This window comes from Lactuca virosa, chromosome 6 (assembly GCF_052849685.1).
Source record: "Lactuca virosa cultivar CGN04683 chromosome 6, Lactuca_virosa_CGN04683_v6, whole genome shotgun sequence".
Taxonomy (NCBI): Eukaryota; Viridiplantae; Streptophyta; class Magnoliopsida; order Asterales; family Asteraceae; genus Lactuca; species Lactuca virosa.
The window spans coordinates 194,282,247-194,300,290 of NC_136431.1; the positions used below are offsets into that span (position 1 = coordinate 194,282,247).

Consider the following 18,044-nt stretch of genomic DNA (forward strand, 5'->3'; position numbering starts at 1 on the left):
CAATTAGACTGAATCCAACCCCTCTATTTTTGGCAAAGTTTTTTAAGATTAACTCTCTTTTGTCTATAAATACGATTGTCGTGCTATTGTTTTTTAGGGTGGAGATTACGTTTAGAGTTATTAGAGAGATCATTGTGATCATTTGATATTTCTGAGTTTAGATTGTTGAATGTTTTATCAAACATCTTGCTTTAATTTTGGGTTTTAGGAAACACTTGCAATCTCTTTTATTTGTAATCGTTCGGGTTTTGATTCTCTATTGGAATAAAATATCTTATCTTCTCATGTGGACGTATATTGTCACCTTGACAGTGGAACCACGATATATTCCCTATTTATGTGTGGTTAGTTTCTTTGGTTAACTGTACACCGAAGTCTGTTGATTATTTATGTTTATCACCTCTATAACTATAATATTAATGACTTATGTGATTTTGACAATGATGGATTTTCAGCTTATTTAATCGACACCGTTCACTTTGTATCATGTGAATACATGTTGGTTTATTGACTTGCAAAGATTGTGTTAATTGGTTTATTTAATACTAAGTTTACAACTTGGAAACCATTCTTTCCTTTGAAATAAGTTTCAACGTGATATTTGGGTTTTCATTGCAAATAAACCATCATTTAAAATAAATATTTGACCAAGTAAAAGGCATTTTACTGTTTTTACTAAAAAAGTGTGCATTAGATATTCTAGTTCTTTTAAAATAGCTGAAAATCTTGTCGGCGAATTAAGTCTAATATTTATTGTTAGTTCTAGATATTAGTGTAATCTATTTTTGATTAATTTAAGAAATATGATATTTATAAAAACTATAAAATGCATAATTGGTGTAAACATGTTGGAGGCCCGTTATTTGGTTATTTACATGTTAATGTCTTAATGATCAAAATATCTTATTTTCAGATCAGTTATTTGGTTATTTACATGTAAATGTAAATGATTAATGTATAATATCATATTGGATCATTAAGAAGCTATTAATTAATAAAAACCATTGGTATTCATTATTCAATGAATGTAAAAACTAAAAACACAGAATTAATTTGGTCATGCTCTAGGATCAGGTTTTGAAGTAGCAAGAAAGGTGACATCACCATGACAGATAAGCTGATGTCTACACTTAACTATAACTAAAATCTATCCTACTCATGATCAATCGCAAATAATTGAATCACTTGACTTTAAGATTTTTTTTTAATATTCAAACATTTATAATTAAAAATATAATTTAAATAAAGTATTTGTTAGTAATAATGAAATTTCGAAGAAAATTTTTTTTTATAGAAACGGACATATCTCTAAATATTATTAAAAGAGAATCTTAAAATCTAAATTGAAGAAATAAAGACCCTTGATTTTAATTCACTCCTATTTCTCCACCATTGGATATTTTTTATGACATCATTGTCGAATATACAAGCGCCTCAAATTGCAACTTACCTCTTACGTTTCATACCCAATTTCATTCCTCAATTTTCTCTGCACACAATCAGCCAAGCATATCTCCTCAGTCTTTCCTTCATCTCTTGATTCTCTGACAGCCGTTTGTTACCATCATCGTCAGTATGCTGTCAATACGACCTACAAGAAGGTAAGTGATCATCCTTTCTGATCTTTGTTTTTGGTTTTCGATCATAGATACACATCGTCATTTTGTTTTTCAGATTCATCATCTCCAGGTGCGATTCCCCTTTATTCAGATTTACGATTCTCACTCCTTTACATCTCTGGTTTTCCCCTTCCAAGAAGATTCAGTTTGATTTTTTCACGTTATCTTATTACAATTCCCGATGGAAATTTAGAGTTTTACTTCCAAATTCTTTTGCTTTGTTTGATTAGCAATCATCAACCGTTTTTTCTTTTGGATTTTAGAATTGATTGCTTCATATATTGTATGTGGAACCTTTTTCATGAATCACTTCAATTTCTTTTTTCAGGATAATTTAAAATGACAGAGCCTTCTAAAGTCATTCACGTTCGGAATGTTGGTCACGAGATTTCGGAGGTTTAATTTCTTTGTAATTCACAACGTGCTTCTTTCGATTATGCATATTAAGGATGGATTCCTTTCCGATTGGGAACTGAAATTAATAATTTCAGATTGATGTTACGCTCTCTGATGGAACATTGGCCAGATCTGCAGTACCAGTGGTGCTTCAACAGGTAGTATACACAAACATACTTTCCTACAAATTATTTTATTACAATCATGGATGTTTTGACTTATAGCTTATAACTGTTTTATCTTTTTCTATTTTGTATTCACAGCTATATATGAAGCCCTAGAATTAAGAGATGGAGGTTCTGACTAGCTAGGAAAGGTGTCTTGAAGGTTGGTAAAACTCTTGTTCCTAAACGCCTGTGTTCTTCATATGATTTTATTCCCTAATAAGTAATAATCCCCACTAAACTAAACTTTACATGTCATTATTGATTGGTCAGGCTGTTGAGAATGTCAACTCAATAATCGGACCTTCCTTAATTGGAAAGGTATGTTCTCTTCATCATTTTGTATTTGCCTCTACAGTCATTTAGTATGTGATTCTATGTCAAAAATCAAAATGCACCACATGACCCTTCAGAGCAAACAAAAATTGACAACTTGATGGTTCAAGAACTTGATGGAACTGTAAATGAATGGGGTTGGTGCAAACAGAAGGTATCACAATTCATTATCCAGTTCAGGTGTTAACCAAAAAAAAAGTTTCAAACTCTTAACATTTTAATCCCTGTCTTCCAGCTTGGATCAAATGCTATACTAGCAGTCTCACTTGTTGTGTGTAAAGCAGGACCTTCAGTCAAAAAAATCCCTCTCTATAAGGTACTACACACCTGATCTCTCTGTCTCTTTAATATGAAGTTGTACAAGTTTTTTGACTTATTTTTGGTCTTAATAAATAACACACACACAACACATTGCAAACCTTGCTGTAAACAAGACCATGGTGCTGCCTGTACCAGCATTCAATGTGATAAATGGAGGTTCACACCTGACAACAAGCTTGCAATGCAGGAGTTCATGATTCTCCCTATTGGAGCTTCTTCTTTCAAGGAAGCCATTAAAATGGGTGTGGAAGTATAACATAACTTAAAGTCTGTCATCAAAAAGAGATATGGTCAGGATGCCACAAACGTTGGTGATGAAGGTGGCTTTGCTCCCAACATCCAGGTCAGCAATTTTACTCTAATAATTATATTTATATATATATATATATATATATATATATATATATATATATAAACTTATGTGTTGTCATTATTTGTTATACAGGAAACGAAGGTATTAAATCATTTGCCTTTGTTACTGTGTCACCATGCCTCTCACACTGTAATTGTCGAATTTGTTAATAATTGTTTTACTGGTGATATACTCTACGCCTGTCTATACTCTTTGTAAGTCTAATTTGTATGTATTTTTATTATTTTTTTATAATATTTTCTCAATAGAACAATGGATTATTTTTAAAAAAGGAAATCTGATTGCTACTCTATGTCATCATTCATCAACCACGATCGATTTGTTTTATCACTAGCTAATTGTAATTTATTTGTTTTTAAAAAAATTTCTAATTGAATTTTGTCCTAATTTTTAATTTCATGATTAGATTAAAGTTAGTGAGAGTGGGTCATCTTGCAAGGTCACTGCCTCAAGTATTAGATAGTGCTCTTGATGCACAGGTATGGAATATAAATTATAAGTATCACCACTAATTTAACAAAAAAAATGTATTTTAAATGATTTTAATTATTGTAGGTGTTACTTTGGGGATAACAGTTCTCTTGCCAATGACATCCGAAAAGAAATGAAGGTATTAAATAGTAAATTGTTGAATGCTAAAGATAAAAACACAAAGAGGGAAATCCATAAAAACTTAGGATTCTTTCAAAAGAAGAAGGCAAAAGGCAACAACTTGTTGTGACAAATGTAATTAAAAATTCATTTGTCGTTCTAGCAACTCTCACAGGTTCATCATCAAGAAAATTAGATGGAATTTCATTTTATTTAGTCATTATTGATGAAGCTGCTCAGGCCTAGAGATTGCTTGTTGGATTGCTCTTTTCAAGGTAACAAAACAAAACCTTTTTTTTAAATTGGCAATATATTGGATGATTGAAGTAAAAGGGATTTTTTTTTTTAGGGTTCAAGGTGCTTACTTTCAGGGGATCATTTACAACTTCCTCCAACAATTCGAAGTGTTGAAGCTGAAAAAAGGGATTAGGAAACACTCTTTTTGAACGCCTTGCAGATTTATATGGAGATGATGTCATGTCTATGCTGACTGTGCAATATAGCATGCATGGACTTATAATGACTTGGTCTTCTAAAGAGCCTTACAACAATAAGGTAATTTAATTCTGACCTTTTTTTTATTAACCTTATTTATCTATTAATTATATTTGTTATAATAATAGTGAGTAATGAATTAATTAATAATGATAGATTAAAGCTCATGCAAGTGCTGCTGGACATACCCTATATGAGCTTGAAGGTGTTGAGAAGTCTTCTTCTTCCACTAAACCTACTCTTCTTCTCATAGACATTGCAGGGTATGCATATTTGATATTTGATCTAACCTTATAAATTTTATGAATTCTAAAAAAAAATTATAGTTTTAGGTGTGATATGGAAGAAAAGAAGGATGAAGAAGAAAGCACATTGAATGAAGGTGAATCTGAGATTGTTATAGCACATGCAAGAAGGTTGATTCAAAGTGGTGTACATGCTTCTGATATTGGAGTCATTACCCCTTACTGAGCACAGGTAAAGTAGAATTACGTTCTGGTTTAATGGAATTAAGGAACGGACTGTAATCGTTGATTCCATTGGAATGGAAATAACTTCTTAGGTTGTGTTGCTAAGAGTGTTGAGAACAAAGGATGACAAGTTAAAAGAATTGGAAATCTCAACTGTGGATGGGCTAAGGGAGGGAAAAATAAGCGATTATTATTTCAATGGTTATGTCAAATTCAAAGAAAGTGGTATTTTTTTTATTATTTTTTTTTATTCTTGTGGTGTTTTATAATTAATTTAAAATTCAATGAAAATGTTGACATTGGTTTTAAAATTCAATTAACTCTTCTGTTTTTGCAAAAATGCCAAAATACCCTTATCATCTCTTTTTAAATAAAAAAATTCAAACATTATTTTTTTTTTTGACAGATTTTGCTTGGTTCAAATTTCAATTCTTTTGACAAATCAAATTCCTTAAAACATTCTACAAACCAAATCCTACATAATAGTTTATCAATAAAAATTAGAGAATTTAAAATCCCTCGTACTTCTTATTCTTACCTATCATTCTACCTTTTTTAGATGATGACAACGACAATAAAAGTTTATTAACTTTTTATTAATTTGTATTATATTTTCATATTTATTGAAATCTTATATGTTTATTATATTTTTTTTCTTATCCGATCGTCACTTTTTGTTTTTGTAAAGTAAAATATACATATAGCAAATTCGCAATCACAGAAGCATATGCCATGAAAACAATATGTATATTTATTAAACTTGCATCATGTTTTGTAATTCAAATTAACTTATTTATCAAAATATTCTCATTTGATTTATCCATGATAAGCCACAAAATTATCAAATAAACTCATATATATAAAAAAATGTTATTTTGACAAAAGATTATTTGAAAAAATAACCAAAAACTGGTACCGGGAACGGAACCAGCACCGACATCGGCGGTCCGATTCCCGGTTCTGGTTCCAAACTGGTTATGTTTATTTTTTACAACCTATGGCAACCACGAGAAAAATATATATAAAAAAATTAAATTATTAATAAGATTATTTTTAAGACTTTGTATTGATATAAAGAAAGAATCATAACCATTTTATGTATAGATATAAAAACCATAAAATTGCTGAAAAAAATCAATTACAATTCAAATACGATTAGGATACATAATTTTAGGAAACTAAAAACTCTATAGAAAACCAAAACCCTAATCTAATATTTAATTTACTATCTCAATCTTCCAGAAAATACGAAACTTAGATTAAATATCACCAATATGATGCTTTGCTGGAAAAACAGCTAACCGGAAAACATAAACCACCGCCAAACTTCAAACCAGAAAACCCTAGCTGACTTTTGTGTCTTTTAAAAACGAATACCCTTTGTGTCTCCAAATAGCAATCTGCTTTGCTGATTGTTGTGTCACGACCAGAGATTGCAGCCGCCGCCCCCAGAGTTGAAAGCGACTATCCGTTCGTCGAACTACAGTTCGTGTCTCAGTCTATCGTACGCCGTCGGAGCTGCTCAATTCTGTGTCTGATTCCGTCGTTATCAGAACAATAATCCGACCAAAAACATCACAGGTGCTGCTCTTTCCTTTTCGTATCTCCTTTTCTCTTTGTCTTTTTCTCACTATAATGATATAAGCCTAACAAAACCAGGGATATAACTTAATAGTTTTGTTTTGTTATTGGTTAAAACTTAAAGTTAAAGGAGTATAAAAACAAAAAATATAACTTTTTAAATTAATAAGTCTGCAACACACCAACACACATAAATGTTATCAATTAGTTTTAGAAACCACTTGTAAGAAAGAAAAATAATAGTGATAATTAAGAATGATAATGAAAAATCAAAAGATTTATTAAATTTTACTAGATTAATAAGATATAAGTTTTTTGTCTAAATTTTTAATTGTTGATAATGATAAAGAAATATAGTATTAAAATTTTAATATGAGCACTAAAATATCATAAAAACAGCATATTAAATATTATAATCCGAAAAAAGAAAGAAGAAAATTGATACTTCCAAGAAACTGGTGTTGCTGTCACAGAACGCAACAACAAATAGGGGCATGTGCAGTAGTTACTATGGTACCTGAGCACACAACCTTTTCCCTTCCCAAATCCCTTGGCCTATCATACATTCAAACAAAATGAGTTTTTAATTTTTCAATATATATATATATATATATATATATATATATATATATATATATATATATATATATATATATATATGTCATACCATTTTTGTTATCAAGTTCCTGAAGACACAACTCTAAATTCTCTAGACTTGAAGCTCTTTTATGGGAAAAATATCTAATAAAAGCATTTCATTAAACTCAACAGAAATAAATTAATTTCTAAAAGAAATAATATTGGAACATCTGTTAACGAAATTACCCTGGAGTTCTTGAAAACAATATGTCAATCACAACCCAATATAAAACCAATGACTTTAAGAAAGAAGTTGAGAATGAACTAATGGACAAGGTCAAAGTTAAACTGGCCTTCACATAAAGATACAATATTCGTTGCTAAAACCAATTTGCTGCAAAAAAAAGAAAAAAAATCTTAAAAGTTTGAATGTGAATTATTATAATAGTAGGAAGGTCAAAGGCATACCTTCTACCAGGAGGAAGGTCAAGATTATAATAATTAGATACTCAGTTGTTTGAGTGTTTGGTAAATTTTGAAAATTTATGTATTTCAATAAACGGATAGATAAAAAAGGACCAAAAAGGACATTCTTATATATTGTTACCTGCAGTTCTTCAGTATCCTCCTCTTCTGGTTGAGATATAACTTCTTCCTGTTGAGTGTTTTCATGGGATCTTCCATTAGAATTTGATGAGGAAACGTCCACCTGTTCTGGCTGAGATGCATCCATGTCCAATAGAGCATATGCAGAACTCGATGATTGATGTTGATCGTCAATGTGCTGAAAGTTTTCGTCTTTATGCGGATCATCCACCACAAAGGGCTCCAAGTTTAGTTCTAAGTCATTAAGATCACGCTGAACAGTCAAAGTATTAACATCATCAATATTATGATAAAATCATAACATACCATGTGTTTGGATATTGAATTCCCTTACATTTGTTATGCTCCTGCCTCCTTGATCCAACTTCATCTACTGATGATGAATTGTACATCATTACCATAACTTGCCCAAATTAAGTGAACTTGTAATTCAAAAGAAGTATCAAAATCGACCAAAAAAACAACCTTAATCAATGATATATTTACTGCTAGCCGCAAGAGTGTTGCGATGGAGAAGCACACCACTGCAATGGTGGGAATGAAGACGGCAGGGTTTGTTCATCATTCGAGAAGAACACTGCCGCAATAGTGTAGGCGACGCCAAAGCAACAGAGTGTTCTTCGTTCGATGGAACAGGAGACCGATTTGGCGATTTAGGGCTCAAAGCCTCAGTGGAAGAGAAATGTGATTTACACACAAAGGGGAATGACGGGACGAAGGGCTTTAAAACAGAAGGGGAAATATTAGAGGAAGGGCAGGGTAAAATTAGATTGGACGAAATCTAAAAAGGAAAGGAGTAACACGTCGTAGACCAAAAAGTGTTTTATTATAATAAGAATAATACATGGTTATATTGGAAAAGTCCAATTATTTTATGAATTTTTTTTTGATAAAGTCTTAAAAGTTTTTTTTTAATAGAAAAGTCTCATTATTTTAGGAAAATCATATAATCTGTAATTTTCTGTTAAAATATAAAAAATGATTTTTTCGTTAATTTGAGCAAAACGTTAAAAAATCAGGACTTTATCATTAAAAAAAAACTTTTAGTACTTTATTAAAAAATTTCCAAAAATAATGGGACTTTTCTGTATAGAACTCAATAATATAATATTAATTCAATTTTTACATTAAGGCGTTCGAGAGTAAATACGAAGAAAATGTGTATTTGCACACAAAAAAAGTCAAGAGGATTTGGTTGAGTCACACGTGTTTAACAATCATTATTTTTTTCACAAGCAGATACATGGCTCAAAGCATAATTGCTAATTCTAGCAACCCTTTAGTCCTCCATCATCTAAATTTCTTTCATAAGTTTGATTTCTAGAATATTGCTAATCTCCAACAAGGACATGAGGTTTATATACGTAACTTTCATTTATAAAATATATATTATGTGAAATACTTTTTGGATTATTTTTATCTTAATCTTTCATTTTACTTTTTTATCATATAATTTAAAGTTACATTAATATATTTCAGGAAAAAACATTGATTGTTGTCGGTACAATTAAGCATGTGTGTTCTGATGCGGAATGGTACTATTTGGCTTGTACTAAATGTCAACAGAAAGCTATAAAAGTCGTTTTAATGCATGAGAATCAACTTCAAGATAAATAAGTTTTTTATTGTTACACTTCAACTTGCATTAACAAAGAGATATGTGTTGTTCCAATGTTTTCAATAGTTCTTTTATATATATTATTATAATGTTCGGTTAAACTTTCTAATTTTATATTACTGAATTTGTTTATATCAATGGTTTTAGTTTCGAAATCACCATTAGGGTACAAGACTTTACCAGTTTGGTGTCACTTACGTTATTTGATAGTGACGCAAAGATACTTCTTGAAAAAGCTGCGCAAGAGTTGTTTCAAAATTTTAATGAGGTTATCGATATTAACTTCATTTACATAAAACTAATTTTAACTTTTTGTCTATCTATTTTTTATAACCGTTCATTTTTAGTAGGGTAATATGGAGATTTATCCATCTGTTTTGAATGTACTTTTGGATAAAAAGTTGGTGTTTAAAATTCAAATTTTGAAGAACAAAGTTGATGGTTATAAAATTTCAAAGTTCACTGCTGTTAATACAATCATTGCTCAATTGAAAAAAAAATTAACCTCAAACAGGTAACATATGAATTTATTTTTACATTAATGATGCTCTTTTTGCTTATTGTTTTTTTGTTTTACAGTTCTCATCATTGGACTCTGAGATGATTATCGAGGATAAAATCAAATGTACTATCTTACCACCACCGAGTCATTTGAGATTGTTACCGCCAACAACTACTTCAGTCAAGCAGCTTATTGATATTGTTACCACCACCGAATCATTTGAATGGTCTTCTTTGAATGGTGTTGCTGCTCCTTCTTTGAAGATCCCAAAAATAGAAAAGTTCGAATAAGTTTAAACCATTCATAATTATTTGATATTTTAGTTTGAAGACTTTTTTTTATTAGTTTTTATTGTTTGCTTATGGATTTGTTTGACAAGTAATTTGTTTTGATTTTGAAGTTTATGTTTGTTTTCATTTGTTTCACATAAATTTTCTTTTTTAACTATTATGCAAAATTTATAGATGTTTTTATGTTTTTTTATGTGTTTCCTCGCGTTTAACGCGGGTTATAATCTAGTTTTGTATATCAAATCAAAGGTATTACTATTATAGTATTATGTAAAATTACATCCTGAAAATACAATGTTTATATTAGGTTATAGGAAAAAAAAAAAACAATGTTTCTAATTTTTATCCTGAAAAAATTTTGAACCCAACTATATATATCTACATATTAACTATTATTACAAGAATTAAACTCATATAAGTAAAGCTGATTATCATTCATTTTATGATAAAACTGACATTTAACAAAATTTAATAAAAATATTTGACAATCACTTGAATGTTTACAATATCTTTAATAAAATTAACATATAAAAACTAATAAACCAAAATCAAATATATCTCTACCAAATTGCAAAAAAGAACAATATATCTTTTGTAATAATAAAATGTAAAGATTCCATCTTTAGAAATTTTCAAATTAATTGTTTTAATAGAAAAAAATATATTGACTATGTTCACAAATTCTACTTTATTCATCAATTTTAACATTAAAAGAGTTGGGAGGAAAAAAAATGTAGTGTCTTAAACCATTAAGCTATGTTTTTTTTTGCCTTATCTCAATAAGTCAATCTGTCAAGAATACATTAAAAAAACCACATTTAAAAGTTGTTTGATATACATGGGTTTGGTAAGAATGCTAGGGTCAGATGACTGTTTGATACAACAATTAGAAGTCTTTGATTCGGCCCTATAACCTCTTATATGCTTCTTACTTAATGATCAGATAAAAGGTTGAGTCTAGCTCAATCAGGTTTTGACTCAATCAACAATTTTGTCCATATTAAGTCCTTAACCCAGTAAACTCAAACAGGTTGAAAGTCATCCAAAGTGCAATTTTAACATGATTAGAAATATTCAAGTCAAGAACAAACACCAACAACCACAACATGTCTAAACAAAGATCTAGTTCTTGATTCTTAACAAAGGAAAAAACTTAAAAAGTTTTTAGTTTCAAAGTGAAGCCATTCTTTCAAAGAAGGCTAACTTAAAGCCTAACTGAATGAACTCAGTCCATTCTTCGGCGTTTCTTAAGGTTATCAAACACTTTGTGGATGTCATCAGATGTGATTGGCTTCGATGCATCAAATGATTGCTGTTACAACAACATTAAAAAAATGAGATCAAACAAAGTAACAAACAACTTTAATTTTTCAGAAAAAGTAACAACATACCAGAAACGAACGGATCTCATCTTTCATATCAGCAATACCCGAAAGTATTTCCATCTTCTCCACATGTCCAAGATTACTCAAAAAATTCATTTCAGCCCCTTCTTGTTGTTGCATCTTTTCATCCCTCTTTTCTTTTGCCATTCTCTCATACTCAGCAATCGAATCCTCCTTATCAACCAAATAACTAATCTTTTTCTTTTCATAAAACCCCAAACATTTCTCACATCCACACAGTGCTTCCCTCCAGTTCTTTGTAAGAAACATCGGCTGACTTTGACTTTGACTTTGACTTTTGTCAGAGGTCAACTCATTGGACAAAAGGTCAACACCAAGAACACATGTCCCGGATTTCTCACCAAGAATCATGTTTTTAGTAAGTTCTGGATTTGTAGAAGGTCCAGAAGATGAAGGTGTGGTTTCTATGGATTTTTGTTTAGATGGGGTTGTGGGGTTTTGTGGATTATCAGATGCAAATATGGTTTGAGGGTAAAGATGTAAAAAGGAACAAATTGGTGAGCAGATGTGGCAGATGAGATCTTCATATAGAGGTTCACCATCTTCGTCTCTTGGGATTTTAACCTAAGAAATGAAAAAGAAAAAAAAAAAAAAAAAAAAAAAACATGAACTTATAACATTCTTTAAATAATAATTAAACTATACTATTAGTCTATTACAAAGTACAAACCTCATTGGTAAGGCCAAGATGTTCCTCATGAAACCAATCTTCACATATGCAACACTGGATCATTTCCACTTGCTCTTCAGCATCTGGATCAGGATAAGGTCGACCACATGTACAGTATTTGCCCTTGAAGTTATGGTTGTAGGAGTTTTCCTCATTTTCAATATCTTTGCTTACTAAAAGTTTGCAAAAGAATTCTCCAAATTTTGAGTTTCCACAATCACACTTGAACTTTCTCTTGGTCCAAAGCTCGATAATCTAAATAAAAGAAAACAAGAAAGAGATATCAAAAGAATCATGTTTAAGTCCAAATAGTGTGTTCATTGTACACCAAATAATTGGAGAAATTAAAAGGGATACCTCATGTCCATCATGGCAAGACAAACTACAAGCTGTGCAAACACCAGCATTTCCATCTGGGGTGCATGTTATGCATGAGAAAATTGCTTGCCTCTTCATATAGCCTTTGCCATAGGTGCACTCTTTTCCTTCATCACCACCCAGAACTAAATCTGCTTCCTTTAATAAGAAAAAAGTACAAAAAGAATGTCAACTATTGTAAATTAGAAAGCAGAAACATAACAACAATGATTGGCTTTATAAGATTGACTCATTGACATAAGCTGCAAGTGAAGCAGATACAGATACAAATGGCATATGCTAACCTATCTGATACAGCAGTTCATTTCTTACTAAAAGCAACAAGTATATGACTTCAAAAGTTTCATCCAATTCTTTTACTTTTCTAATGTTTGCTATCAAAACTATATTATTTCAAACATGAGAAAAAAACACCACTATGGATAGCTGCACTGACTTAAACCAGAACATCCAAAACCCACTAAAATGATGATGTGAAGCGGAGCCTGTGTTGCTTGAGATGTAATTTCGAGAATTTTAGCAAGGAAATGCTTAGGGACTCTTTTAAGCTATGTTGTAAAGTATATGCGACTGAAGATTTGCTAACGTCATTTAGCCCTAACAAATAGTTATGCAGAAAGTTCTATCAGATTCGATCGTATGTAGAAGCAGAAAGTGCGAACAATTTCACCGAAAAACCTAAAATCTCGTCTCGTTACAGTCATTTTACTAGAGAAAAACACAACACAGCGAGCCAATAACACATCAACACTTCAGCAAAGACGGCATATCTAAATAACTGAAATCCTCTGAAATGAAAACACTTACAAGTTCCTGATCTTCAACTTCATCAAGGTACTCGTTCAGTGAAACCGTTTGCTCAGTTTCATCTTCAAATGCGTCAGCCATGTTTGCCCAATGAAACGAAAGGGTTTTTAACTTTTTTCTACAAACGCAAAGATCAAAACAGTTACTTGGAAACCTACAGGCCAATTTAAAATTGAGCACATAAACTGGTGGTTTACGGTATCCGAAGACATGGAAGAAAGCGAAACCCTAGGTACCTGAATACAGCGAAAACCTCCTGATCGGATAAAGGAATCAGCGATGCCTTGTAGATCACCCAACACGTAAGATAGTCGAAAATTTGTACATTGCTAAGGAAGAAGATGTCGTGAATTTGAAGAAAACGAAAGCGTGGGGAGAGAAGAAAGGAAAATTAGGGCTCAAAAATAATTGGGGGTAAGAGTTGAGAGAGTTAACTTTCCCGCCATAAATAAGCCCGATCCAAAATGTCAGATGCAGTCAACTAAAATGTAACGTATAAAGGTTGGATGATATTAATTAGGGAAAATGACCTTTGAGGGTAATAAAGTGTTCCATAAGTACTCATTTGGTCTCTTATCTTTTTTTTTGTCTTTATTATACCATTGAACTTAATAATTCTGCTCATCAAAACCCTCGATATCGGTTATCACCTATTTTGCCGGTTATCTCATTTAATTAGAGATGACATGTCGTATTACGTGGACCTAGAACACGTTGCAAACTCGTTACTCTTTCACCCCCTTTTCTCCTTACAGTTAGGGTTTAATCGAAGAATGCAGTTACGAAATTGAAGAGAAGTGGTGAATGCGAGTGTTACAGTGAAAAAGATGGCCTCCGATTCCAAACTCCGTAAGTATTTGACAGTTTATGTACATTATAGTGGTTTATTCGCACCAAAACCATTAGTGTACTTGAACGATGTTGTTGTTTCAATCTCTGATGTCGATTTTGGTGCAATGGATCTCAAAGAGTTTAAGTTGTTCGTTGCAAAGTTGATTGAAGGCAGTTGCGATAACGTATATTACTGCACTAGAAATGAATCATTGGCAGAGGGTATTAGGAGAATTGGGAATGATGCTGACTACTATGAGTTTATTGAAACGGGTTATAGTGATGAAGCTGGTCTAAGAATGAATGTGTATATAGACCACGAAAATGAAGTTGTACTTGATTGGGCTGATATGGAAGTACTAGAAGATGATGAAGGGCATTACTCTAAGCCAGACGTGGATGATGATAAAGATTTACAACTTTCTGATGATATTCCATATGAGCATGAAGCAGATGGTTACATTCCTTCTCTTGACAAGACTGTTGGTGATGAATTCTTACACCGGGTGTCAGATATTTCTAAGGATAAAAATGATGAGCTTGAAACTGATGAGGTTGATACCAACAATAGGGATGACAAACCAGTGTACCCTGTCCATAATGAGAACCATAAATTGGACAAAATGGTGCCAATTCTAGGTATGAGATTCTCTAACCCTATGGAATTGAAAATTTGTTTGACTAACTATGCAGTGAAGAATGGGTACAATCTTTATTATGAGAAAAATGATAGTCAGAGGTTATTAGTGAGATGATGTAAAGATAGCAAGAACCCCTCTTGTCCATTTAGATTGTGGGCTTCCTGGATGAGTAGTGAAAGGTCTTTCCAGATTAAGTCCTTAGTTGATGACCATAACTGTTCAAGAGTCTTCAAACTTGGTTCCATTGTAACATATAAATTGATTGGAAAGCATTTTAAGAATCAACTTTTGAAGAACCCCAAAATGAGCATAAGGAAAATGAAAGCCAAAGTGAGTACAAAGTTTAACTTGATTGTTAGTGTGACTCAATGTAGAAATGCTAGGAGATATGCTTTGGATGAGATAGAGGGTAGTTTGATAGAACATTATGGTAAAGTATGGAGTTATGGTGAAGAAATAATGAGGAAAAATCCTGGTTCAACGGTAAAGATAGATGTGAATGTCATGCCTGATTCCACCACTTACTTTTCTAAAATGTATGTTTGTTTTAAGGGTGTGAAGGATGGTTGGATTGCAGCATGTAGGAGGGTAATAGGGGTAGATGGTTATTTTTTAAAGGATATATGTAGAGGCCAACTGTTAGCAGCTATGGGCAGGGATGGAAACAACCACATCTTCCCTGTTGCATGGGTTGTGGTGGCAGTAGAAAATAAGGAAACATGGAAGTGGTTTCTTGACCTCCTACTGGATGACATTGAAATGGGAATTGGTCATGGATTGACCCTCATATCAGACCAACACAAGGTATATTTTCTTTTATGTTTTGTTTGAGTTCAATGTTTTTTGTTATGTCATCCATTTCTTGTTTCTTTCGGGGATCGGTAGAGGCTGTCAAAGAAAGAGTTCAGCAGCAGAGCATAGACAGTGTGCTAGGCACATCTATGCTAACTTCAAGAAAAGATTCAAAGGTGAACAATATAGGAAGTTGTTTTGGGCAGCTGCTGCTAGTACTACTCAACCTAAATTTGAGGCAGAAATGAATTCCATAAAAAAAAATTGACCCTTTAGCTTATGAACACCTCATGGAAAGGGACCCTAAAAGTTGGTGTAGGGCATTCTTTGAAGTGGACAGGGCTTGTGATGCTTATGAGAATGACATATCAAAAAGTTTCAACTCTGTTATTGATCTTGCTAGGAAGAGACCACTCCTCACTATGTTGGAAGAGATTCAGATTTATGCAATGGAGAGGATGTATAGAATGCTGCTAGAGGGACAAAGTTGGGGTAATTTAAAAATATGCCCATCTATAAGATTAAAGATATCAAAGTTAAAGAAACAACAAAGGTATGATATAACTTGTATTTTATAAGTATTATTATGTCATCTAGTAGATTAATAGAACTTGTTATTTTTGTGGACAGATTTTGGGGAGTTATACCTTCCGGGGTACAAAAATATGAGGTTAGGATTGGAAATGATGGATATGTTGTGGACCTTACCAACAACACATGTGGATGTAGATCTTGGCAAGTATCAGGTATCCCATGTGTGCATGCAGTGGCAACCATTTCATACCTCAACAAGAATGCAAAGGATTATGTTGCACCATGGTTCCGTACAGCCATGTTCTTGACTTGTTACAACCATACCATTAATCCACTTAATGGTAGTTCCATGTGGCCTGAAGCTTCCTACATGAAGCCATTGCCTCCTCAAAAAAAAGGTTACCAGGAAGGCCAATCCTTAAAAGGAAAATGGATCAATCTGAGAGGGAAAGCAAGGGGAAAACAAGGCATACTATCTCAAAAGCAGGTGCAGTTAATAGATGCACTATTTGTAGAGACATGGGCCTCAATAGATCAACATGTCCTACTAGACCAGCAGATGTAGCATCCACTTCAAGGCCAAAAAACAAGAAACCTAAAAAATGTAAAAAAGAGAAAGGTATGCTATTAAAACAATATAATTAAATTGCAACAGCTAACTCATTAACTACATCTTTGTATAGCAGGTAAAGTGGAACCATTTCAAGTAGATCCAGTGGATCCAGTTCAAGTAAATCCAGCTCCACATGTTGAACCAGTTCAATTAGATGATCCACATCCAAATGTTGATGCCCAAGTAGATGATCCTGTTAATGATGTCCCTGCTCAACCAGTTGCAACTAGGCAGAGGATACGAAAATACTCAGAAAGAACTACCAAGATAGGGTTGAGGAGGAAGGTTTTGAAGAAAGAAGGAAGCACTGATCACCACCCAATGGTGTTGGAATGATTTTATGTTTAAATATTTTTGGAAAGACAAACTTTTAGTCTTTTAATTATGTAATTGGAAAAACTTTAAGAATCATGGCACATGGCACATCTTTTGACATATTTGGACAACTGTGGGCACAGCTTTTGTAATGGTGCACATGCTGATGGAATATTACAACTTTGTCTTTTATCTATATGCTTTGGTGTTTGGTTATTTGCATATAAATTGTTTAATCTTATATTATCTATCATTAATCAAGTAGATTTAGTATTAATACATTAATATATCAAGACATTAACGATTGATTGCTGCCAAACTTAATGTGGACCATTTTACCCCTGCATCATGTCCAATTCACTAACCTGTTAAACACATTAATACTTCTTTGAAACCACTCAAAACATCAAACTATCATTAATCAGAAAGATTTAGTCTTAATACATTAAGAAATGTTTGATGTATCCAGTGTGGTTAATGTGGACCATTTTACCCTTGGATCACATCAAGACATTAACAATTGATTACTGCCAAACTTAATGTGGACCATTTTACCCCTGCATCATGTCCAATTCACTAACCTGTTAAACACATTAATACTTATTTGAAACCACTCAAAACATCAAACTATCATTAATCAAAAAGATTTAGTCTTAATACATTAAGAAATGTTTGATGTATCCAATGTTGTTAATGTGGACCATTTTACCCTTGGATCACATCAAGACATTAACAATTGATTACTGCCAAATTTAATATGGACCATTTTACCCCTGCATCATGTCCAATTCACTAACCTGTTAAACACATTAATACTTCTTTGAAACCACTCAAAACATCAAACTATCATTAATCAAAAAGATTTAGTCTTAATACATCAAACAAATTACAACATTAAGGGTTACATTTAGTCTTTAAATACAGCTAAACTAACTACTTCTTAAACACAAACAACAAAAACAACACAATCATCACAACTTTATGAGTAAATAGATTCCATTTGATTTTTTCAAACTCTTGTCTAACAACCAAATTTTCTTGTTCCATCTTCATCTTACATATGATGATCTCGTTTTCCAATATAGAAACTTTGAGGGTTAAATTGCACAGTTCTTT

General features: G+C 32.2%; 2 protein-coding genes and 1 pseudogene across 15 annotated transcripts; 1 reads left to right on the plus strand and 2 right to left on the minus strand.

The window, feature by feature from the left end:
* The first annotated feature begins 1,439 nt into the window (after positions 1–1,439).
* Positions 1,440–10,029, plus strand: LOC145120827 (uncharacterized; annotated as a pseudogene). The gene is made up of 18 exons (XR_013714380.1): positions 1,440–1,601; positions 1,675–1,689; positions 1,948–2,028; positions 2,111–2,173; positions 2,279–2,342; positions 2,453–2,500; positions 2,593–2,669; positions 2,751–2,831; positions 3,024–3,179; positions 3,282–3,403; positions 3,616–3,688; positions 3,765–4,075; positions 4,150–4,355; positions 4,452–4,558; positions 4,628–4,772; positions 4,858–4,990; positions 9,011–9,417; positions 9,729–10,029. The product of XR_013714380.1 is annotated as an uncharacterized LOC145120827 (transcript).
* LOC145120829 (uncharacterized) lies at positions 5,887–8,337 on the minus strand. 12 transcript variants are annotated; one of them, XR_013714385.1, is made up of 5 exons: positions 7,866–8,335; positions 7,172–7,784; positions 7,014–7,087; positions 6,864–6,901; positions 5,887–6,411 (listed from the first exon to the last, which is right to left on the minus strand). XR_013714385.1 is itself a non-coding variant. In XM_079056622.1 (4 exons), the coding sequence occupies exons 1-4, from the start codon at positions 7,899–7,901 to the stop codon at positions 6,396–6,398; spliced, it is 351 nt and encodes a 116-aa protein (XP_078912748.1). In that variant the 5' UTR covers positions 7,902–8,333; the 3' UTR covers positions 5,887–6,395. The 12 variants fall into 12 exon arrangements, 3 of the variants coding, with proteins under 3 accessions (XP_078912748.1, XP_078912746.1, XP_078912747.1); XR_013714386.1 differs by having other exon boundaries at positions 5,887–6,901; positions 7,014–7,784; positions 7,866–7,901; positions 7,997–8,337; XR_013714388.1 differs by having other exon boundaries at positions 5,887–6,901; positions 7,014–7,765; positions 7,838–7,901; positions 7,997–8,337.
* Positions 10,030–10,979: 950 nt separating the features above from the next.
* Positions 10,980–13,658, minus strand: LOC145120840 (PHD finger protein-like protein). 2 transcript variants are annotated; one of them, XM_079056633.1, is made up of 6 exons: positions 13,439–13,658; positions 13,203–13,356; positions 12,375–12,533; positions 12,018–12,272; positions 11,333–11,911; positions 10,980–11,253 (listed from the first exon to the last, which is right to left on the minus strand). In XM_079056633.1, the coding sequence occupies exons 2-6, from the start codon at positions 13,281–13,283 to the stop codon at positions 11,167–11,169; spliced, it is 1,161 nt and encodes a 386-aa protein (XP_078912759.1). In that variant the 5' UTR covers positions 13,284–13,356; positions 13,439–13,658; the 3' UTR covers positions 10,980–11,166. The 2 variants fall into 2 exon arrangements, with proteins under 2 accessions (XP_078912759.1, XP_078912758.1); XM_079056632.1 differs by having other exon boundaries at positions 13,203–13,320; positions 13,439–13,657.
* Positions 13,659–18,044: the final 4,386 nt, after the last annotated feature.